The 25,119-nt window shown below is 33.2% G+C and overlaps 1 protein-coding gene and 1 long non-coding RNA gene across 2 annotated transcripts; one reads left to right on the top strand and one right to left on the bottom strand.

Moving 5' to 3' along the window:
* The first annotated feature begins 7,196 nt into the window (after positions 1–7,196).
* On the top strand, positions 7,197–10,004 carry LOC114183075 (laccase-7-like). Its single transcript, XM_028069923.2, has 6 exons — positions 7,197–7,491; positions 7,600–7,751; positions 7,861–8,102; positions 8,323–8,451; positions 8,576–9,544; positions 9,722–10,004. Exons 1-6 carry the CDS (start codon positions 7,399–7,401, stop codon positions 9,850–9,852), a joined length of 1,716 nt encoding a protein of 571 aa, XP_027925724.1. The 5' UTR covers positions 7,197–7,398; the 3' UTR covers positions 9,853–10,004.
* LOC114183076 (uncharacterized) lies at positions 8,486–23,633 on the bottom strand. The gene is made up of 3 exons (XR_003604289.2): positions 23,349–23,633; positions 21,910–22,023; positions 8,486–9,109 (listed from the first exon to the last, which is right to left on the bottom strand). It is a non-coding gene; the product is annotated as an uncharacterized LOC114183076 (long non-coding RNA).
* Between the last annotated feature and the right edge of the window lie 1,486 nt (positions 23,634–25,119).

Here is a 25,119-nt window from a genome sequence, read left to right as displayed (position 1 = left end):
CCACAAAAAATTGAAATTAAAATTTAGTTTATATTTTATTAAGTTAAATTTAATTAAAATTAAAATTAACAGTATATTTTATCATGTCAAATTTAATTATAATTATAATTAAAATTTAATTTAATTTATATTTTATTTTTATAATTTTAAATCAAAAATTTTATAAAATATATATATTTTTTAAATATTTGTGAGTATCGGGTATCCACGGGTACCCGCGAGTTTTAAAAATATCCGCAGGAATTTTTTAAGCGGATACCCGACGGGTAAACGGACGAATTTTGTTTTTGCGGGTCGGGTTGCGGGTAAGCACTATCCATGCCCGACCCGACCCGACCCGTTGCCATCCTTAATGATGTGTAAGAAACAATGTTGTTATATGATTAAAATTTATAACTAAATTTATAATTTTATATTATATTAAAATAAAATGCATAATTTCAACCACAAAGAATACCTTTTTATTAAACAGGGTTAATTAAATTTTAAAATTATCTATCTGAATTCCTTTTAAAAAAATTAAATGTAGGATCAAGTTGTGTTTACACATCACGACTTCATAATGAAGTAGTCGCCATTTCTTGTGACAATTTCAGTTTTATTTATTTTTGAACTGAAGTCGTCACACACACACACACACAACTGAAGTCGTCATTCACACACACACACACAATTGAAGTCGTCATCACACACACACACAATTGAAGTCGTCATTCACACACACACACAACTGAAGTCATCATTCACACACACACACACACACACACACACACAACTGAAGTCGTCATTCACACACACACACACACACACACAACTGAAATCGTCATTCACACACGCACACACACACACACACACACACACACACAACTGAAGTCGTCATTCACACACACACACACACACAACTGAAGTCGTCATTCACACACACAAGCACACACAACTGAAGTCGTCATTCACACACACACACACACACATAACTGAAATCGTCATTCACACACACACACACACACACAACTGAAGTCGTCATTCACACACACACACAACTGAAGTTGTCATTCACACACACACACACACAACTAAAGTCGTCATTCACACACACACACACACACAACTGAAGTCGTCATTCACACACACACACACACACACACACACACACGAATAAAATGCAATGTGTCTAATTGGATTATCGGTCGATGCACCCTCTAATAAAATTGCAAAACCTTTTCTCTCTTTTGGTATGGAATGTGTGGATTGGAAAAACTTGATTTTAATAGAGTCTCTACATTTTTATTAAATAATAAAATTATTTAATTTTATTTAAATTGTATAAGTAAAAAATAGTTACAAAATAATATATTTTCTCTATATAATGATAAAGATAATAACAAATAAAGGATATAATAAAAATAGATATTATATAAGAAGTATTAAAATATAAATAATTATAAAATATAAATAAAATTGTTTTTATTAAATTTTATAATATTATAATTTCATTATACTTCAAGATAATTATTATTTAGTTTTTTAAGTATTATTTTGTAAGTAAATAATTCAATTAATAAAATTGATTATATCATTAAAAATAAAATTAATAAAAGATTATATACATAAAATTATAGTGAAAAAGAAAGAAGAATTTATTACTAGTAGTTATTAGCGAAAACACAAGTGAAGATACATACGTTTCATCGAATATGGCTTTTCACAAAATTCTATATGTATCTGTGATATTCAGTGATGTGACCCCAACAAGCCCAAACTCAAGTGCATCAACAAGCCCAAGCCCACAACAAGGTCCAATCACTAAAAGCATGATGAGAAAGATTCACATGGACCTCTCACAAGATGATCAAGTCAATCATGGACTTTTTACATTATTCACATGGGCTAAAGAAATCTCTAAACTATAAGATGGTGTATGAAGGAAGTAGTATATATTTAAATTGGGCCATTATTTAGGCCTTATTTTTCTAGAATAATAAGTCAAACAATGTGTAGTTGAATTGATAAAATTGGGCTTGACTAAGCCCAATAGGAGACTTGGCCATGAGCTACCAAAGATCCAAGGTGGACTAAGTGGAAGTCAACATTCCTTCCTACACCTCATGGATCCAATGCATCCAAAGGCTAGGAATGCTTCCTCTTTTCCAAGGCATCATCCAATGGCCATGAGCCTTGCTCCTTCTCCAGCCATCTTCCACGGCCAAGATTGAATGCCTTTCTCATCCAAGGGCTAAGAGTGCTTATGTGTATTTGCTTTCTAATAGAATGTTTGTGTTGAGATCACTCCACTCTTCTATTATTTTGAGAGCATACATGGCTAACCTTCTCCTTCATCTCCTCTAGCCACCTTCCATACCATAGCTCCACTTATACTCTTCATCTTTACCAAAAACTTGCATTGCCAAGAGCTCTTCTTGCTCTTATCTTCATTTCTGCTACATTTCATCTACTTCTTGGTGGCTTCCATGGATCTCCTTCCTCTCCTACACCAAGGACGTCCATCATTTAGTATAGAATTTTGTTTACTCACTTGAAATTGAGTATTCGTTCCTCAGATAGAAAATGTTGTATTTTACATATTCATACGATTGAGTCTTTGGGTTTCCAAAATAGTGTAAAGTGCTTCAAATCATTGCTATTTGACTCGGACTTATTCTAAAAAAGTCGAGGCATTTCAAATTATTTGTTGACACGGACAAAATCAAGGAAAACCTTTAAAATTCTTTCCATGTTAGACCTTGAATATATCATAGTTCCGAATCAAATTTCTTTAGAAATAAAATCTTTTGTCTCATGATACCCTGCTCTAGTCCCCTTACAAAATCGCATTTTTTAATTTTCACTGAAATTTGAGTTAAGATTAATAATATTTACTTTCATAATATATACTTAATTTTTAAATAAAATAACTATTAAAAACAAAAAAAAAATTAAAATAATATTAAAGATAAACTATTTATAAAATAATTAATTTTTAAAATAATATGTAAAATTAGAAAAATTAAATATATCTATAAAAGAAGTTTTTAAAATAACCGACAAAATTTTAAAATAACAGTTAAAAATAAATTATTTATAAAATAATTAAATTTTAAAATAATAATTAAAGATAAAATTTAAAAAATAAAATGTGGATATAAAATAAAAAATTTATTTTATAAATTGTTATAAATATATTATCTTCTATCCAAAGATTATTTCTTTTTAAATGAACGTCATAAAAATGTCAAGGCGACGTAGAACAAATGTCAACCATTCAAAAACTAAATAAAAAATATAAAGAAAACACGTGACATTGATGAATCACATGCGTCTGATTATTAGAATGCAACACATCAATATGCAACTCGAGGACAGCGAGGGCCTATATAAAACTCCAAGACACCTTATCTTTTCTTCTTCATAATTCAATAATTAGCATTATGTCATGCAACGTTCTTTATAATATTTAACTTAAACAAAATGCTATTGTGGATGTTATTAATTTTTTAAAATAAACATGATATTATATTAATAAAAAATGATATTATAATGTTATTAAAATAATTATATATAAAAACGACTGTTAAATTTTAAAAATTTAACAAATGATTATATTATAAAAGATAAAATTAAAATTATGAAATATAGACACAAAAGAGAAAGAGAAAAGAAAAATTATTTTTATATACTATCGAAAATACGAATGTTGTCATGTGTACGCATGTTTGCATTTTTTAATCTTCATAGAAATTTGAGTTATAAGATCAATAAAGAATATATAATTTTTAAAATAGTTGTTAAATATAAAATTAAAAAAAATATATAACAAAAGTTTTTAAGATAACGGTTAAAGATAAAATAGGTTTTTAGAACAATATAGTTAGAGATAAATTATTTAGGTTAAATTATTCTTTTGGTCCCTCTATTTGTCATAAAATTTCAGTTTGATCCTCAAGTCTTTCGTTGTCTCAATTTGGTCCTCATTTTCTTAAAAATGACTCAATTTGGTCTTCACCATTAGTTTGACCAGACGATGTTAAAGTCAACGCCACGTGTCAATTTCTAGTTTTTTTGAATTTTTTTAATTTTTTTGAATTTTTGTAATTTTTTACAAGTGTCACTTCATAGTTGTGCCATGTGTCAAAGTGTGACACGTGGCACAACTGTGAAGTGACACGTGTAAAAAATAAAAAAATTCAGAAAGGATGATGAATTGGTAGGGTACTTGTTCAGTCATAATGGTTGTGGAGAAAAGATGACCTTCCTCATTAACTATTTCGGTGATGCGTCGACCTCTCACGCGGTCGTCTCAGACTTGGAGGCGACGCAGTAGATCGCCATTGGAACACTATAAGGTGTCTTGTTCTCGCAGTGTGTCTTTTATCCTTCGCCTGACATCCTCGACTGCTTGGCGAGCTGTGGTATGTTCTTCTCGTACTTCGTTAGCTCTAGCATGAGCTTCCTCAGCTCGTAGACGTATCCTTTCATTTTCTTGTCGTAATTCATTTATCTACTGCAACAATTCTGCGGTTGTAGGGTCGGTGGTGTCTTCTAAATGAGAATGCTTCGAAGGACCTACGACGGTAGAGTTCGGACTTATAGCCATGAGTTATGGAAGTAGGGCCTAGGAATCAGTTTTACTAGGGCCCTACGGTGGGCGCCAAATGTTTCGTCCACAAAAACCTTTGCCTTTTCCGACTTAGCTGAAATTCGATTTTTGGTCTCTATGGAAGAAAACCTTTAGGGATATTTGTGTAGTACTTAATTGATGATCCTATTCCATGAGCCTCCCTGCCTATTTAACCTCTTTTTCTGCCTCAACCGCCTTTAGTCGTCGTCATAAATTCGGAGATCGTGGTCTGATTCTCCGAGTATGTAGGGTGATTGGGGTTTCAACTTCCGACCTCCTACAAAACCGATTCCCTCCCTTTTATTAACTGCTTTATCGTTTTTTCGGCGGTATGACACAAAACATAAATTGTCCAAATGGATTGGGCCGGCTATTGGGCTATACAATTGACGGGCCGAGGATTTTGAAATAGGTCGGCAGCCTCGGTCGGGACTGTCTCGATTTCGCCAGGGTGTACAACTATTATATCATGATACCAAACCATGAATACCATTTTAGATAAACCTTTCGTACCTCATCAATTTGATTTGGTGGGTATTGTGAAATTTGAGGATGTTTAGAGATTTGTTTTTCATTGTCTTGAATTCTTGGTTCTCTTGAAAATTTTCAAGTTTAGTTAACGTAGATGCATTTCCTTTCATCTTTATTACAAACCTTCCTCCTTCAAAAAAAAAAATCAATTCTTTTACTCTTTATCATAATTTTTCTAATATAAATTTATCACCTCTCACCTACTTAGAAAAAGATGAAATTTATATTCACAAATCACAATTATCAAATTACAAAACATAACAAAACTCATACCACTTTAATTAAATAAGCACCACTCTATAAATTCAAAACCTTACAAAATTTACCATAGGCAGGAAAACACAAAATCTTTAAATTTCATAATTAAGTGTTTACTAATTTGGGAAAATTTATAATTAAGTTCATACCAATTTTATAAAAAAAAATCTCTAAAATCATAATTAGGGTTTATACTAATTTGGTTTAAACATATTAAGAAGAATCATAAATCTAACCTACATAAATCATTATAAGATATACGAGAGATCATACAAAACTGTATATTTCAATCTCAATCTATTTGTTCTCCAACTTCTGTTTCTCAATCTATCTCTTTGTATTTTTTTCTCTTCATACACTTTCATAATAACTTAAAAAAATCTTATAACAAAAACAAAACCCTAATTTTTTTCTAAATCAATGTTTTCATTAAAATTTTTATTTTATTTTATTTATTATTATTATTTTCCATAATATAAAATTAATATATAATTATAATTTAAAAATATATAAATATATATATATATATATATATATATATATATATATATATATATATATATATATATATATATATATATATATATATATATATATATATATATATATATAAGTATTTTGGGGAGCCGTGGCTCCCCTCACAATACGATGTTCCGCCGCCGCTAATATTGACGTTTAATCTCAAAAATAATAAGAATTATCCAAATTGTTTCAAAGTTTCTAATATTAATATATACCGATACCTATTTTTTTTGTATTCTTTCGATTTTACATTAAAATTATGAAGAACTCTACTTTATATTTATTTTAAAAATTATTCATTTTAATGTTATTTTAGATTAAAAAAAGTAATTTTTTCAAATTTAAAAGATTAATTTTAATTTTAAAAGTCTAAAAAAAAATATACGGATTAAAAAATTAAGCAAGCATTTTTTTTTAATAATATACACCCTCACAGCTATTTTTCTTGTTAAAAAAACAAAAACAAAATAGATGTCTTTCTTTCATTTCATTTTTTTTATTGCAAGAGGAAAGTGTGTACATGACATGAGAAATTAATGGTTGGTGAAAAATATTATTTTAAAGACATAATGAAAGGGGGATGAATGATGTTTTCAAAACGTGATATTGTCAAGTTACTAAGAAAAATAATTAATGGGGATAGGTTTTAGCCATTTTTTATTTTTATTTTGAAGAGGTATCTGACACGAATGGAACCATTTCTATCCAGAAGCAGCTCTCTAAGTAAATAATATATTGTTTAACAATTGGAACACATTTTTCATATTTTGGTCGTGAAATAAAAATTTGTTAACCGTCTTCATTTAAAAAGTCTATTGGATAAGCACCAAGTTAATTAATAGTAATTTAAAGATGTACAATGATAAACAAACAAACGGGAATTCATTTTTATATGTGCCATCATTTATCTAATTTCCAACAAATATTTTGTTTCTCAGTTATTCATCATAATTTCGTTTCCTATAAAAATAAAGTATAATTGTTTCCAAGGATAAAGAATTTGTTTTCCTTATGTCCTATCTTAATTTGTTTCATTTACTCGTTCTTTATTCAGAAATTATTTGGATAATCTTGAATTACGACCTGTTATTTTCATAAAATAAAATAGTAAATAATTAATAAGCAAGTGACTGCTTATTATAAATTGAATGAATGAATATATGAAAACCAAACTAATCAACTTAAATAAACATTACATGAATACTTGAATGTTTGGATTAATTAATAACGTTATTTTACAAACATATAGAAGACGACAAATCCTAATGAGTTTCCATGTTTTTAATTTGAGAAAGTAATTTTAATTCTCTTAATTTGATTTTAAACATAGAAGACGACAAATTTCCCCGGCTATATATATAGCATGTGATGTGACGAACAAAGCATTGAAGTGCACTTTTCATACCAAGACTAGCAATAGCTTAATCATTTGATAAAAGCTTGTATTTGTCTTCTGGTTTCTCTTCTTAAACATGAAGCTGCTATTGGCGTTTTGGCTTGCATGTGCTTTTTCTCTTTTAGCTTCTTCCCTGGCTTCAGCAGTCATTGTTGAACACACTTTCAGAGTAAGCTTTTCTCGTATTTGATACATAAAACACGTCTTGAGCTTCATTATGGAACGTATAACTTTGTATGGATGAATGTTCATGTTATTGCAATTTCATGTATTTCAGATTCAGAACACGACCATCAAACGCTTTTGCAAAGAGCAAGTGATTGTCACGGTGAATGGACTTTTCCCTGGGCCAACCATAAATGTGAGAGAAGGAGACACTGTAATTGTCCATGTTCTCAACGAGGGACCGTACGATATCACTCTTCATTGGTAAACAATTCATACTTTAGCAAACAAACATCGAAAATTAAGAGAAAGTTTTTGATTTGATAAACAAATAATGCATCGCTGAGGTTGAAATTTGGAAGTAAATGTGCAGGCATGGAGTGTTTCAACGGTTTAGTATTTGGGCAGATGGTCCTGAATATGTAACTCAGTGTCCAATTCCTCCCAAAGGTAAATACACTCACAAATTCAACGTAACACAACAAGAAGGAACACTATGGTGGCATGCTCATGCAACATATTTACGCGCAACTGTCCATGGTGCTTTCATCATTCAACCTCGTTCAGGCCAATTTCCGTTTCCTAAACCGTACAAACAAGTTCCTATTATATTAGGTATCTAATACTTTCATTTCTTTTACATATATATCCTTAACAAGTAAGACTCCTATAAGAACTTTCGTTAGTTTGTTGTTCTGTTTTGAATTTTTTTTACCTTTATATAACACATTTTCTCTATCTACCATGGAAATCTAGCTCATACACCATCTTATATTCTGCAATACTTCAATATCGTAATTCTATTCATAATTATTTTTTTTTAATTTTAATGCAGGAGATTTATATAATTCTAATGTTGAGGATATTACGGCCGAAGCACAGGTTAGTGGTGGTGGGCCAAACGCATCTTATGCCTTTACAATCAATGGTTTGACCAGTGATCTTCTCAACTGTACTGAAGATGGTATGTAGGCTTCATTAATTACGGCTAAAAATGATTATTTCACACGTAATTACATTACAAGAAAATTTAATTTTTAAAAGAACAATATAAAAATTCAAACTGATCTTTTGAATACAATTCACAGAGACATTCAAGATGAAAGTCAAGCAAGGAAGGACGTACATGCTCCGAATGATCAACGCTGCACTCAATAATGACCTCTTCTTTAAGATTGCAAATCACAATTTCACAGTAGTTGCCGTCGATGCCTCATACACCGAACGCTACGACACCGACATCATCGTTATTGCCCCTGGCCAGAGTGCTGACGTGTTATTCACAGCGAACCAACCCAATGGTTCGTACTACATGGTAGCCTCTCCTTACGTTGTTAATCTCCCTGACTTCGACACCAACATAGCTCGTGGCACAGTTATTTACGACAATGCGCTACCATCATCAGAGCCCCTAATGCCAATTCTACCACCCTTCAACGACACAGACACGGCTTTTAAATTCTACACCAACGTGACGAGCAAGGTGGGGGCCCCACACTGGGTTCCGGTGCCACTTAAAGTTGATGAACACATGCTGATTACCATTGGATTTAGCCTAGAATTGTGTGATTCCAAGAATGCTTCCAATAAGACGTGTGCTGGAGAATTTGGTGACAGGTATTCTGCGAGCATGAACAACGAGTCATTTGCGATCCCCGCGGGTATAAAGATGTCTATGTTGGAAGCGTTCTACAATAATGTGAGTGGAGTGTACACTACAGATTTCCCTGATAAGCCTACACTTAATTTTGACTTCACCAACCTGGACAATGCTTATAATAAGAGCCTTCTGTATGCTCCAAAATCAACCAAGGCGAAGAAACTCAATTTCAATTCAACTGTGGAGATTGTGTTTCAGAATACAGCATTTCTTGAGGGGCAAAACCACCCCATGCACCTTCATGGTTATGACTTTCACGTTTTGGCTCAAGGGTTCGGGAATTTTAACAACGACACGGATAGAGCCAAGTTTAATTTGGTGAATCCGCAATTACGTAACACTGTTGGGGTGCCTTTGGGAGGATGGGCTGTTATTAGATTCCAAGCAGATAATCCGGGTATTGAGTCTCTTTATGATTGTTTCAGTTACTTTTTGTTTGAAATTCATAAACATTCAAATCAAGTTAAACTAAACTAAATATTCTGCAAGTATATATTAAAGTAACATTGTTCAGATGTAAGTGTATGAACTAGACTATATATGGTGACAGACTAATGAGTTGATTTACTTATAGGGGTTTGGCTTATGCATTGCCATATGGAAGATCATGTGCCGTGGGGACTAGCCATGACTTTTGAGGTTGGAAATGGACCAACGCCTTCAACGTCAGTCCCTCCACCACCGACTGATCTGCCTAAATGTTGACCAAGTTGTGGATTGCACTTACACATATTTGATAAAAAAAATTGACACCATCTCTCTCATTTTCTAGTGGTGACGTATGTATATCTTATGTTAATGTAATATTGTTGTGTGTGCAAAACCAAATGGCATCTTGCCAGCAAAAATAAATTGTATTAGCAATCTTTAAGAATTTTAAATGGAAATATGTTATAACCGACCATGGAAGTCATTAATCTAAATTATTGCTTTGGTGCATGATTGCCATTACATATTTATTATAAAAGAGTTCATTTATATAAATTTTGTAATGTAGAATATTTTGTATTCAAATTGGGACCGAACAGAGGACAACGGAGATATATTGAACATAATATCAGATAACAAAAAATATGGATGCCTCAAAATCTTTATAAAGTTATAATGAAAACCATAACATGTTTTGATGGAAATATAGCGATAAAACAATATAATACCATCACATATAATTTTAATACAAAAATAATGATATTATGTTTAAAAGTTTCATTAATAATAACATCATATTAAAACACAACAAATTTAAAGTTCAAAACATAAAATAACAACCTATCATAAAATAAATGTATTATTGTTCTTCACACACACAACACACACATAAAAAATAACAACATATCATAAAATAAATGTATTATCATTCTTCACACACACACAATTGCTCCCATTATCTTCAAGCATCAAATCTATACAATGGGCAGCACAAGGAGTCCAATAAAGATGAGATCTTTTCTTTTCTAACAACTTACCAACTAACACATAATTGCTCCTATTATCTGCTATAACTTGAACAAAATTTTCTTCCCCAATCTCCTCCACAAGGCAATCAAGCATCTCAAATAGTTTTTCTCCTGTCTTCACAAAGTTTGAACCATCAATGGACTTGACAAACATTATCCCTACAGGGGAGCTCACCAAAAAGTTAATTAAGCATCGTTGCTTTCGATCAGTCCATGCATCTGACATAATAGAACAACCATGTTTGCTCCTTTGCAATTTATGATCTTGCAACAACTTTTCAGTGTACTCAACTTCCTTGTTGAGAAGTGAAACTTTGGTTTCATGATAACTAGGAGCGGGTAAATTAGGTCCATAAGCACCTATGACATCAGTCATATCTTGAAAACTTTTCAACTTCATAAAGTTGAATGACAAGCCTGCTTGGTACCAAAATCGAGCAATATATTGATGAACCGAGGCCTTTAAATTTTTGTCACATGCCTCTTTAATGTTAGCTTGCCTTATTTTTTCCTTTTTTCTCTTCTCTATTGCAGTAGTTGGATTTCTACAAAACATATCCATTAGCCCTTTTCTTCCACCGCTATTTCTCCCTTTATCATTATTAGCTGTGAAAATTTCAACCTCATCTTCACTTTCATGGTTATCATTGGTTGTAGTATATCTAGGATTGACAGATGAGCTATATGCTTTTTCTTTGTATAATTTCCAAAGTTCTTGTCTCACATTTTTCAGAGTCTTAGTGCAAGCAACAACATTGCCCTTCTTTGCTATGAGATGTTCTTTTGCTCTAGTAACTCCTCCTTTTATAAATTTCCCACAATAATTGCAAATAATTGTATTTAAATTTGATTCATCCATCAGATGACAATGTTTCCATCTTAGGTCACTCCTATGGGATGTTCTTGAAGGATCATTATCATTGGCCGCTGAAAAATAGGTATATTTTTTACAAAATAATTATAGTGAAATTAGACAAATAGAAAAAATAAATAAAAATATTGAAAAAAAAAACAAACTTGGCGGTGGCGGTGGCGGCCAGCGATAGTGGCAGCTGACGACGGGTGACAGTGGCCGGTAGGGAAGCTTTAAAAACTTTTGGTTTTGAATAAAATAATAGTTTTGAATAGAATAAAATAATGGAGAATGAAGAAAGTTTTGCAGATAGGTTAGGTTAAATATGTGTTTAATGGACCAGACTTAGGTTTTAAAGAATAAAAATGGTAACTAAAATTAGGATAGAAAAGTAAAATAATAAGAGAAGATGAACTGAAATTAGGGTAGAAAAGTAAAATAATAAGAGAAGAGGTTTCTACATTAGGGTAGAAAAGTAAAATAGTAAGAGAAGAAGTTTTTGTAATGTTAAGTGGCTGAAATGAGGGTGAAATAGTAAAGTAAGGGGAATTTGCACATTGGGGAAGTGGGCCAAGCCAAATTTTAAATGTATCAGACCATAAACCATACAATTAGGTTTAGGATTTGTTCTCTTCTCCTTCTTCCTCCAACCAACAAACATCACGTCATCGCATCTTCTTCCTCCAACCAACACACGCCGCACTGCTTTCTTTCTTCTCTTCTGCTACTTTCTCTCTTCTCTTCTCCTGCTGCTTTCTCTCTTCTCTTCTCCATTTTTTTTATTTTGTCTGAGATTTTCACCACGAGCGCTCTGCCACCGACACTCGCCATGCACAAAGCGACTGCCATGGCCTTGTTATGGCAGTTGGCCAAAAATCTGCTACTAGTTTCCGCCATATTGGCACCATGACCAATATTCAACAATATTGTGTTTAATGTTGTCCCTTGCAACCAGAACAATTCCTTCCAAAAGAGACTTAGAAAAGTATGGTCCCTATCACTCACCACTGATGCAAGAATTCCATGTAATTTAACGACTTCTTTGATGAAAATTTCAACTATACTCCTGACTGAATAAGGATGTTTAATTGGTATAAAGTGCCCATATTTGCTCAACCTATCTATCACAACTAAGATGGCATCATAACCCTTGGATTTTGGCAGGATGACTATAAAATACACAAAGTCTGTCACCATCTTCTTCATTCCAATCCAATAAAGAGATTGGCCAATCCTCCTATATGTTCCAAAAATTCCCAAGTGCCCTCTTGTGGGAGTCATGTGGTATTCTACTAAGATTTTAGGGATCTAAAGGGACGTGGCTGATATCACTAGTTTGCCCTTATGATGCAGAAGCCCATGCTTCAAAGTGTATTGGCCATGTGAATCAGGATTTTCTTTTAATTCCTCAATAATCTTCTATAAAACAACATCCTTCTGTACCTCCTTTGTTATTGATTGGAAGTACTGCAAAAAAGGTGTGATTATCATTTGCAATTCCTTTTCCTTCTCCATCACATCTTCAAACATCCCGGACAAGGAATCAATTACCTTATTGGATGCCTCTATCTTATATATAATGTCAAATTCATACCCCAACAATTTTGCTAACCAATTTTGCTGATTCTAAGTTGTTATTTGCTACTTTAAGAGGTATCACAGGCTTTTCTGATGTGTGTACACTCTGAACTTTTGTCTCAGCAAGTATAGTCTCCAATGTTGAATGGCCAGCACCAGGGCCATTAACTCCTCATAAATTGACTTGGCCAACGAGGTATCCGATAAGGTCGTGCTAAAAAAAGCTATAGGTCTTTTTTCCTAGGACAAAACTGCTCCTATCCCGTTCCCGGATGCATAACACTCAATAGCGAAAGGTTGTTTAAAATTTGGTAGCTTCAACACAGGTGTTGTTGTCATGGCGTTTTTGAGTTTCGTGAGAGCCTCTATGTTTTCCAAGTCCACTCAAAACTCCCCTTCTTCTATTGCTTAGTAAAGGGCTTAGCTATCTTCCCATAACCTTGTATAAACCGCTGATAATAACCCGTAAGACTAAGGAAACCTTTTAAGGCTTTGATAGTCTTATGTGTTGACCACTACTGAATAGCTGCTAGCTTCTCGGAATCCATCTCCACCCCTTTTTGTGAAATCACATGCCCCAAATACCTCATTTCTTGCTTCCCTAAATTGCTCACATTCTCATACATATAGATGGCACATAAATATGGAAACAAACACACATGTTTGAGCTATTACACGTGAGCTTTCAACATATGTAAAACAAAACGGCAGGTGCTAAGTATAAGATCATTAGGTTAATTATTAGATGTGGGTAGAGGAAATAAACCATTAACATTAAGGCCAATGACAAAGACACTTAGAGAGTAATATTTCAATTTGACTATTCAATCCAAATGATTATAGGAACACAAATTTTCTAATTCCTAATTTCCCTTAAAATACTTATTAATTTTTTACTTGTCTTATGAATACAAAACTTCCTAACATAAACTTCTAATTGCTAAAGAACTTATGGTTTACAATCAATTATAACTATGAACATTAAAAGATGTAAAACAAATCTTATTATAGTTTCCTATATTTAAGTTTTCTATTTTCAACACCCTCCTTCAAACTTCAATATTTTATCATCATGTTAGCTGCTTAATTCCAAACATTGTTCTAAATTTCTCAAACAAATTAGTCTTAATTGGTTTAGTTATGATATCTGCAACTTATTCTTCAGACTTGCAGAATTGGAGTTCAATTTCCTCTTGCTTGATCAGCTCTGTAATGTAATGAATGTTTATGTGCTTGCTCCATCCATGGAACACAAGGCTCTTGGATAATGTCATAGAAAATTTATTTTAGTCACAACAAATAGTCATTGGATCAACCTGAAAATATTTTAAATCTTTTAGTACCCTACGTAGCCAAACTGCTTGACATGCTGCAACAATATATTTTTCTTTTGTTGTTAATAGAGCCACCACTTGTTGCTTCTTAGAAAACCATGACATAACTTTATTTCTTAAGCGACCCATATCCAACCATAATTACTCAAAGGCTTAATTATCATTTTGGTCCCCTAATTTATTGGGTTGGTTCACTTTGGTCCCCTTATTATTTTTAGGTTCAATTTGGTCCTCTAATTCTTTAAAAGGTTCAATTTGGTCCCTGCCGTTAAGTCAACTTTAACACCGTCTCCGTACATGCCACGTGTCATTTTGTGGAATTTTCAAATTTTTATTTTATTTTTTCTTTAATTTTTTAAATTTTCTTTAAAAAAAATTAAACTGCCACGTGTCACCTTATGGTTGTGACACGTGTCATCTTATGGTTGTGACACGTGGCAGGTCACGATTGTGGCAGGTCACGATTGTGCCACGTGTCAAACTAACATTGGTTGTTTTCAATTTAGTCCCTCTTTTTACAATTTTGATTCAATTTAGTCCCCCAATTTTTTTAAATGATTTAATTTTGTCCTCTCCAATTTGAGACCAAATTAATAATTAAGCTTAATTACAATTTATACATTCATGTTTAAATAATTTTTTACCATTTATACATCAAATCACTCCCTAAATACTCATGTTATTTCATTTGTTATATTTTTCACTTGTAATTTTTTACACTTGAAAGTTTCTATACATGTAAAAAAAAATAATAATTTGAATAGTTAGATGGAGTAATTTAATCTATAAATATAACAAAAATTATTTTAATATGTAGATATAAGTTGTAATTAAGCTTAATTACTAATTTGGTATCAAATTAGAGAGGACAAAATTGAATCATCTTAAAAAATTGGGGGACTAAATTGAATCAAAATTGTAATAGAGGGACTAAATTGAAAATAACAAATGTTAGTTTGACACGTGGCACAATCGTGATCTGCCACGTGGCAGTACATTTTTTAAATAAAAAATCTCAAAGTAACACGTGTCACAACCGTAAGATGACACGTGTCACAACCGTAAGGTGACACGTGTCACAACCATAAGGTGACACGTGGCAGTTTAATTTTTTTTAAAAAAAATTAAAAAATTAAAAAAAAAATTAAAAAAAATTTGAAAATTCCACAAAATGACACGTGGCATGTACGGAGACGGTGTTAAAGTTGACTTAACGGCAGGGACCAAATTGAACCTTTTAAAGAATTAGAGGACCAAATTGAACCTAAAAATAATAAGGGGACCAAAGTGAACCAACCCAATAAATTAGAGGACCAAAATGATAATTAAGCCTTACTCAAATGATTAAGCTGCCAAGAAGTACCTAGTCACTCAGATCCACATGACAACGTACCAAATACTGCATACTTAGAACACCCTTCATAGTATGCGGTACCTGACAATAGTAACCCACTGGCGCTTACCAGTAACTTTCGAGGGACCTCCTGGTAATTTCACCCATTGTCACTAGATCCAGAAACAACTAAAAAAGGTATTTGGGCCCAAAAGCTCATTCCAGGTAGGACCCATAAGTAAAAAGGTATAAATAGCACAATGTTCTATGCATTGATTACACATTAAAATATTCTCTAAATCCTTGACATCATCAGTGCTAACTTAAGCATCAGAGTATCTTTTGCAGACATCCATGCGCCGTCCTCAGAGAACCACCGGAGCAAGGAAAGACTAGCCAGCAACCTAATACTATGACAATTGGGTAAACTTGGGGAGTACGACTTGGTCTCATAAGAACAATTGGCGCCCACCGTGGGACCAAAGAGTACTTGATAGGTTCCCTACCCGGCATTGTTAAGACAAAATGGTATCCACAAGAAGCAGAGTAGCAGAAGTTCCCACTAGGGTCCCAACAGCTGAAGTTGGGGATACAGGCCCTTCATCAGACATTTCTCGCATTTTGGAAGCCTAGGCTAGGATGCAGCAAGAGTTCGCAGAATATAAGAAGAGGAATGCGAACGAAATGGAGGCCTTGAGGGAGAAAAATTCTAGCCTTAAAAGAAAGATCGAAGCAGACAAAGCGATAGGAGGACTTTGTCCCGCACCCTTTAGGGGAACCACATAAGAAGAAAGTGAATATATGCCAACAGGTCATACCACAGGTGGTAATTTCAGTTCGTTCGCGTCCCGAAGAAACTACAAACACCCATTCATAGACGAAATTACGAAGACCCCCTTCCCTCACAAGTGGAAAGCGCCAACTGTCACGAATGATGGTACCACTGACCCGAATGAATTTATTTCCATATACTCCACTGACTGCCCCATCCAGAAAATCCTGGAAAAACCCGATTTGACCAGACGACTCTCAGCATGGTCCATTAAATTGTCCAAATTTAGCATACGCTACGAACTGCACGATGTGATAAAAGCCCAATGTTTGGAAGACTTTGCCAACAACTTGCAAGACTACGTAACTCCGAAGGAAACATGGTGGACCATGCACGTAGATAGCTCGTCAAACCCACAAGGAGTAGGGGCAGGCATTGTACTCGAGGGACCGGGCAACATCTTAATCGAGCAGCCTATGCACTTAAAGTTTAAAACCTTGAACAATCAAGTAGAGTATGAAGCAATAATTGTCTGCCTTAACCTCTCTAAAGAAGTTGGCCTAGGCGGCTCTTGTGCAAATCTGATTCTCGACTAATATGGGACATCTCACAAGGGAGTATCAGGTAAAGGACCTCATGCTGGCGCAATACTACCATATAGTCACCAGTATGATTGGCCAATTCGATGATTTCAAAATCGAACACGTACCCAGAGCCCACAATACCAGGGCGGGCCAGCTATCAAAACTTGACAGCAAGAAGAAAAATGGCAAATACAAATCTCTGCTGCAACAAACCCTAATGTCACCCTCTATTGAACAAACACCCCAATGCATGCAAATCACAACAGACGACACCTGAATGGAACCATTTATTCGGTACTTGCAACAAGGAACTGTTCCTGAAAATGAAGAGAAAGGTTGGATGAGAAAGGCAATCCGCTATATTTTGGTGGGGGGGACTCTTCAGAAAAGGCTTTAGCACTCCCCTGCTAAGATGTAACACCAAAGAGAAAGCCGACTACGTTATGTAGGAGACACACGAGGAGTTTGTGGCTATCACTCAAGTCCCAAAACTATGGCAGCACATATATTGCGGGCAGGCTAATATTGGCCAACCATCGAGGAAGACTACACCAGATACGCCAAGAAGTGCATCCCATGCCAGAAACACAGCCCAATATCACACCTGCACCAAGAAGAACTCCATCAAGGAAAGACCAGCCAGCAACCGAATACTAGGACAATTAGGTAAACTTGGGAGTACGACTTTGTCTCATAAGAACAATACTCTTGAAGTAAGTTGGATCCACAAATTCTTCACTACTAACTTTCTTCATCACCATGTGTTCTATAATTGGAGTTCGAATTGGGGAAGTTGGATCCATCTTGAATTTTTTTAAGATATCAATGGTATATTTCTTTTTATGAAACAAAAATACCATCATTACTTTGTTGTACTTCAATGCCAAGAAAGTGTGACATGAGTCCCATGTTTGTCATCTCAAACTGTTGTGTCATGACCACATATATCTATGTGAATCATTTGTAAGAGTTGCTTTGCTCGCATAGACTTTCCAATGATGATGGTGCTTTCCAAGAATGCAACCTTCACATGGATTGTTGGGATCTTTAATGAGTGGAGGGCTAACCACCATTTACTTCTGTGCCAATAACTTCAAACATCTGAAGTGCAAATGACCAATGCAGAGATGCCACAACCAATATTCGTCTTTTACCATAGCTTGAAAATTCATCAAGGTTCTCGTTTTAAACAACAAAGGAAACATACGATTCTTAATATTTTTACCCTTATAACGTTTTTATTATCTTTGCTCATAGTTTGACATACTCTGTTGTCTTAATGAACTTTGTACCCTTTTTCAAAAAGTTGTCCCATGCTCAATAAATTCCATAATAATCCAGGCACATCATATACATCACGAGAATTTTGGATTTGTTTCCAAAATTCATTTATCCTTTCATTGATTTATCTAAGAAAGAGAAAAACTCCCTTTTTTTCCCGTCATATGGTTCCTACGTCCTGCATCAAGATGCCAAGTGTCATTGTTTTCAACATCTAGACCTTGTGTATAGGCAAGTCATATTTTCTTCAGTTTCAAGTACATTTGCATGTTCTCCATGTTCTTTTTGTAATTTGGTTTGGCATTCTGATGCATAATGGTTGAATTGCTAATATTTATAATAATCCACTTTGGACTTGTCACATTTGAATTTTGATCTTCCACCTAAATAACTACTCTCACCAATTTTGTCCCTATGTGATACAAAACTACCCTTCCTCGATTACGACCAAGTCCACGACCTTGACCACCTTGGTATCCACCACGATTGGTGAAATTCGTCTTGCTTTGCAAAGCTTGGTCAAAGTTAGGATCAATTTGTTGCTTCATTCTTTTTTTATAACATCTGCAAAGCCTTTTTCCACCAAATCCCACAAATCTTAAGAGTGGAAATATACCTTCAAATGGACTGCCCAATTATCATAATTTTCTCCATTTAATTTTGGAAGCGGAAGTGTTGATTGCCATGATTAATCACAAATATTTGATGAACATGTGCAACTAGCATAATTGCAAGATTATGTGTTGGGAAGAGACGACGACGAAAATGATTTGAATGAAGATTCTTTAAGCAAGATTTTGTATATTTGTAAATTGTGATCCAGTTTCATTTCAAGATGAAGTAGCAGATGAAAAGTAGATCCAAGCCATGAAAGAAGATATCACTCAATAGAAAAAAATGAGACTTAAGAGCTTACTACCCATCTAGTTGGAAAGAAGCTGATAGGAGCCAAATGGGTGTACAAGATAGAGTATAAACCCGATGGTAGGGTAGATCGTTATGAAACAAGATTAATAGTAAAGGGTTGCTAACAAAAGTCGAGACTTGATTATTTTGAGGTATTTGCACCAGTTTAAAGAATGGATACTATGCAAATGATTTCATCTCTTGTAGGTCAAAACAAATGGAACATCCATCAAATGGAACATCTATCAAATGAATGTAAAGTCAACAATTATGAATGGTGTACTTCAAGAAGAATTATATGTTGAGCAACCACTTGGCTTTAGAAAGAAAGGAGATGAGAAGAAAGTTTACCACTTTAAAAAAGCCTTGTATGGGTTAAAATAAGCACCACGTGCTTGGTACTCTCGCATTGACACATACTAATTGGAGGATGGTTTTCATAAATGTAATCATAAGCATACGTGATATATCACACATAAGACAAATGGTGAGCTTTTGACCTTATGTTTGTATGTAGATGACCTGATTTTCGCTGAGAATAGTGAGAAAATGTTTGTTGAATTCAAGGTCATGACACAATAATTTGAGATGACAAACATGAGACTTATGTCATACTTTCTTGGCATTGAAGTACAACAAAGTAATGATGGTATTTTTGTTTCACAAAGGAAATATACCATTGATATCTTAAAAATTTTCAAGATGGATGCATTTTCCCTAATTCAAACTCCAATTGTAGAACGCATGGTGATGAAGAGAGTTGGTAGTGGAGAATTTGTGGATCAAACTTACTTCAGAAGTATAATGGGTAGTCTTTGCTATTTGACATCCACTAGACCTGACATTATTTATGGGGTTAGACTAATAAGTTGTTTCATGGAGAAACCATATTAGTCACACAAGCAGCTAAAAGGATTCTTCCTTATCTTAATGGAACTCGAGATCATGGACTCTTTTATACTTACTCAAATGCCTACAATTTAGTAGGTTATACGGATAGTTATTGGGCCGATGATATTGAAACTCGTAGAAGCACTTCGGGATATGTATTCTATTTAGGAAATGAAGTTATATCATGGTCTTTTAAGAAGCAACAGGTGATGGCTCTATCAATACCAGAAGCAGAATATATTGTAGCAGCATCTACAACATGACAAGCAATTTGGCTACGTAGGATATTAGAATATTTAAAAAAATATTCAAGTTGATCTGATAACTATTCATTGTGATAACCAATTTGCTATGGCATTAGCCAAAAACCCTATGTTGCATGGGCCGAGCAAACAAATAGACATTCGTTATCATTACAATAGGGAACTGATCAAGCAAGAAGAAGTTAAGCTCCAATTCTACAAGTATGAAGAGCAAGTTGCAAATATCATGACTAAACCATTGAAGACCAATTTGTTTGAGAAAAACAATCTTTGGAATCAAACGACCAACATCAAGATAAAATAATCAAATTTGAAAGGGTGTGTTGAAAATAACAAACTTAAATATAGGAAGCTATAATAAAAAAAAAATTCTTTGTCCTTATATTTTTGTTATGTTTATAGTTATAATTGATTGTAAATCATTATTTATTTAGCATTTAAAATTTTATATAAAAAGGTTTTGTATTCAAAAGACGTAATAGAATAATAAGTAAAAACATATTTCTATTCAATATGTATAATTTCTTTCCTTTTCTACTTTAAGTATGTTAAGAAAACTTGGAAATTAGCATATGTAGGAAGAGGACCTTGCTAATTCCTGAATTTGCTTAAAATACTCAAAAGTAGAAGGGAAAAAATTACGTATACCAAATAAAAATACATTTCTACCTATTTGCTGAATACAAAACCTCCTTATATGAATTTCTAAATGCTAAAAAAAAAAATGTGCAATCAATTATAACTATCAACAATAAAAACGTAGAAAACCTTCTTATGCCATGATAACATAAAGGTGCCAAATGTTAACCTATTTTGAAAGAGAAATCTATAAAGAAGATGTATAGAAAGTGTATGAAGGAAGCGCGATAGGTATTCAGAAGTGGTGGCCCCCCTTAAGTCTTGTGCAGCAATGAATGTTTGGTTTTTTATCTCACTACACATCTTAGACAACAATTTACAAAGTTTTCTAAAGTGAAAAAATTGTGGTCCTGAAGTTTAGGTAATAGTTTGACTAAGATTTTTCATCCGTGAAATATGCCATTATTCGATGATGGTTTTTTCCTAGCAAAGACTATATTCAGAAAGAAAAAACAATTGCCAACTTTTTTAAATCAGTATAAGCCCAAATTCAAGAACAAACCATCAACCAATTTGCTAACCCCTCTTATAATCACTCATTTCACAGTAAGGGCTGCTGGCAAGAAGTTTTTCAAATAATAATATTTTTATACCTCATAAAATAGTACTATTAAATAATTGATAATAACATAGTGCTTTGAATAAGTATAAATTTCTGCACTAAAAAGCCGAAAGACACTTCACCTGATTAAGCAATCCACCTATCACATGTATTAAACAATGCAGGGCAAGCAAAAAAAAAATAGATTTTTAATTTAGATGAATAAGCTCTAGACAAAATATGAAAAATTGCACGACTTCATTCATTTTCAAATATAGAAAATAATAGTGGCTGATGAAAAGTACCATTTTCACTGAAGATAAAAATTACCTTTCTCTGATGCATAAGTATCATTAGTATCACTACTAAATATCTTATTTGGATCAGCTCAATCAACAGCTATGACTCGTTTTGCTAAATTGATCCATTCAGCTATTGAAGGGCCTGAAAAGAAACATGAAGCTTACATGCAGGTTATTTTAGAACACAAATAGTAGGCAAATAAAATAAAGACTTGGTAACAGTTCATACATTTGGCTAATAAATTTACCCTGTGTCTGACTTTTGTGGAATAAATACGTCCCACAGTAATCCAACCGATGAAAACTTATCTCTTATTTCTGTATGTTTTACATGCATCCCTATGGTTTATTTCAAAAATAAATTTGAAATATTTATTTAATTCAACTAATCAGAAGTCAAGGTATCCAAAAATATTTATTTCAAGTTTTTTAATTTTGTGTCTCAAACCTTGAAAGGAACATTTCTAACAATAAGCTTCCATTTTTTAAATCTTGAAACCCTGTCCCACGTACAACAAAAGTTTGTTAAAAAACAAATATCTCATTCAAGATCATACACAGTAAACAGGGAAGTAAACTTCACCTAAACAATAAAAAATCAAATCATAATTAACTTGCACGTGTGTTTGTTTTTACCAACGTGGTCTTGGCATGCAATGCATTTGACTGTATAATTCTTTGTTTTAAAGAGAAAGACTATATCTATATATAACACTTGCAAGTTACATACTGCTGCATGTTCAGAATCATCACCATGAACAGATTAGATTGCAAGTTTTGCCCTGTATATATCGTTAAATATATGGCATTGAAAAGCTCTCGCCACTATAAAGTTTTTTGAGTACTTGCATCATGGGATCTCTATTGACTTTCTAATATACTGCATTTTCTACCAAAATGTGACATTGAAAACAATTTTTTCCAGTTCTTTTCCCTCGTTTGAGCAGGAGAATCTGTATAAATCCATTTATTGGACAGAAACACTCTTCTGAGACCAATCCAAAACAAGATTAATAAATCCAGTGGAACGTGTATGGGAGACATTACATCCAAAAACAGAACAATTATAATTCCACTCACATATGCATTGGCGCAGAGTACAAGGCAAATAAATCGTTCAAATTACATCAAGCAATCTGAGAGAGTCTTCCCTGTCGCAGAGATTTTGGAATCGCGAGTGAACAGACTCTCCACTCGACCCGGCTGCGTTATACTGATCTTTTATTCTTGTCTTCAGATTACAAATTCTCATGATCATTATTATTACGTCACAATAAAATCGTTTTTTTTTTTTTCATTTTTTGCACCTTTAAATGATTTGTCCAACACAGAATCGGAACAGCGCATCCAACAAAATACCTAAACACGCATGCAAATAACAGTTTTAATTGTCACCCCCTAAACCCTAAAATTGTTTTCAATCCCATTTTCATCACGAAAATTCTTAACATTAGTGTTGTAAAATACCTGAATCTGATATTCCTTGCTCCCTTCATCTCCAATTTCTCTAAAACCTTGTTTCTTGTTTCACAACATTCTGTTTTGGAGACTGAAACGATGACGAAAAAATTGAAGGGTGCAAATGGTGTGCCGGAAGAAGGCGCTTACAAACCACAGCGGAGTGTGAGCGAAGTTGGAATTTGAGTAACTTGACTTTCACGTTTTTGAAATCAGGGTTATTGGGCGAGTCTTGAGTCTTGAGTCTTGAGTCTCGTAAATACGTTGGAGTGCGCAGATTTAGTATTATTGGGCCACATGTATGCGCAAAGCATTTACATATATTAAAGAAAAGGTAAAGTAAATGTGGTTTAGAATATATGATGGATTGGAGTTGTTTTAAATATTTTTTTAATAATGTATTTTTTGCCAATGAAAAGAATTTGACACATGCATATTTATAATTGATTAGGCAAGTAAAATGATTTTTTGTAATATATTATAGTATATTTTCTAGTTCTATTACTTTATTTATTATAATAACAGTAATAAATAATTAAAAAAATAATATTAATAATAATAATAAATAAAAACATTGATACTAAATAAAATATTTTTTCTTTATACTCATTTTTTTAGTTTAAATATTGTTTTTCTTTCACTAATTCTTTTCTTATCTTTTTTTTCTCTATCATCTCTACCAAATATAATAGATTTTCTTTCACCTATTAGTAATTCAGATTTTATTTCATTTTTGTCTCATCTCGTTAAACTTATTTTTCATATATTAGGAGCAAAACCATTATTTGCATGGAAAATCAACGTTATGTCAACAAAATTTAAAATTAGTAATGATTCATGGATTACTAAAAAGGTGTATTAATACTTAAAATACATTTAGAAAAATAATAAAAAAGGTAAATTTATAGGTCATGTAATATGATAAGAAGAGAAAGATGAAAAAAAAAGTATATAATAAATATAGACAAAATTAAAATGTTCATAAATCATTTTTTCATTTAAAATTTGGTAGCATTAAATTTAGAAAGGGGTGAAAACGAACTCTAAATTAACTTTAAGAAAAGTAAAGCAAGTTATATATGTTATAAATTAGTCATTTAGTTTATAAATATTTGATATGAGGTTATGGAAAATATAATTTATATAAGATAAATTTAATACAAATCAATTAATGTATGGTCTTATGATTAGTTTCCAAGAATATCTCTCATTTGATTAACCACATAAGACACTGACATCACTCTCAACCCAAAACCTTAAGGCAATGGGTTTATAGGTCTTTATCCTTATATAGTGCTCTACTTTCTCATTTCTAGTCAATGTGGGACTTAGACTCACACTTGGATTCCTAACAATCTCCCCCTCAAGGGTGAGTCCCTTCAACCACATTGGTATACTCCCCCTCTAGCGGAAGCATTCCCAACCACAGTACTCCTTTTCTGCCCTTTTCTGTACCGCCATTTTTTCTTAACGGAACATGCTTACCTGACCCACACTATCAGGAAGACTTTCGATACTAGGACCACACTGCACTCATCTAAGCCGGTTTTAACCATCGGCTCTGATACCACTCGTTAGGATTACAGAGGGGGTTTCACTGGGGAGAACAACACCAATGAGATATGAGCCTAACCACATAAGACACTTACACCACTCTCAACCCAAAACCTTAAGGAAATGGGTTTATGGGTCTTTATTCTTATATAGTGCTCCACTTTCTCATCATGGTCATTCTCTCTTTGCTTTCCCTTCTTGTCTTTGTTCTTCTTTTTCCACTTAA

This window comes from Vigna unguiculata, chromosome 5, assembly GCF_037176805.1.
Source record: "Vigna unguiculata cultivar grain cowpea cultivar isolate G323 ecotype 2 chromosome 5, ASM3717680v1, whole genome shotgun sequence".
Lineage (NCBI taxonomy): Eukaryota > Viridiplantae > Streptophyta > Magnoliopsida > Fabales > Fabaceae > Vigna > Vigna unguiculata.
The sequence above is the reverse complement of the archived record's forward strand: the minus strand, read 5'-3'. Positions and strand labels throughout refer to the sequence as shown.

What these genes read in the sequence shown, in the direction of transcription:
- LOC114183075 (XM_028069923.2), top strand. Translation starts at nt 7,399, where the DNA reads ATGAAGCTGCTATTGGCGTTTTGGCTTGCATGTGCTTTTTCTCTTTTA. An exon ending in ACAAGTTCCTATTATATTAG is followed by an intron (nt 8,103 to 8,322) that starts GTATCTAATACT and finishes ATTTTAATGCAG; the next exon opens with GAGATTTATATAATTCTAAT. An exon ending in ATTCCAAGCAGATAATCCGG is followed by an intron (nt 9,545 to 9,721) that starts GTATTGAGTCTC and finishes ATTTACTTATAG; the next exon opens with GGGTTTGGCTTATGCATTGC.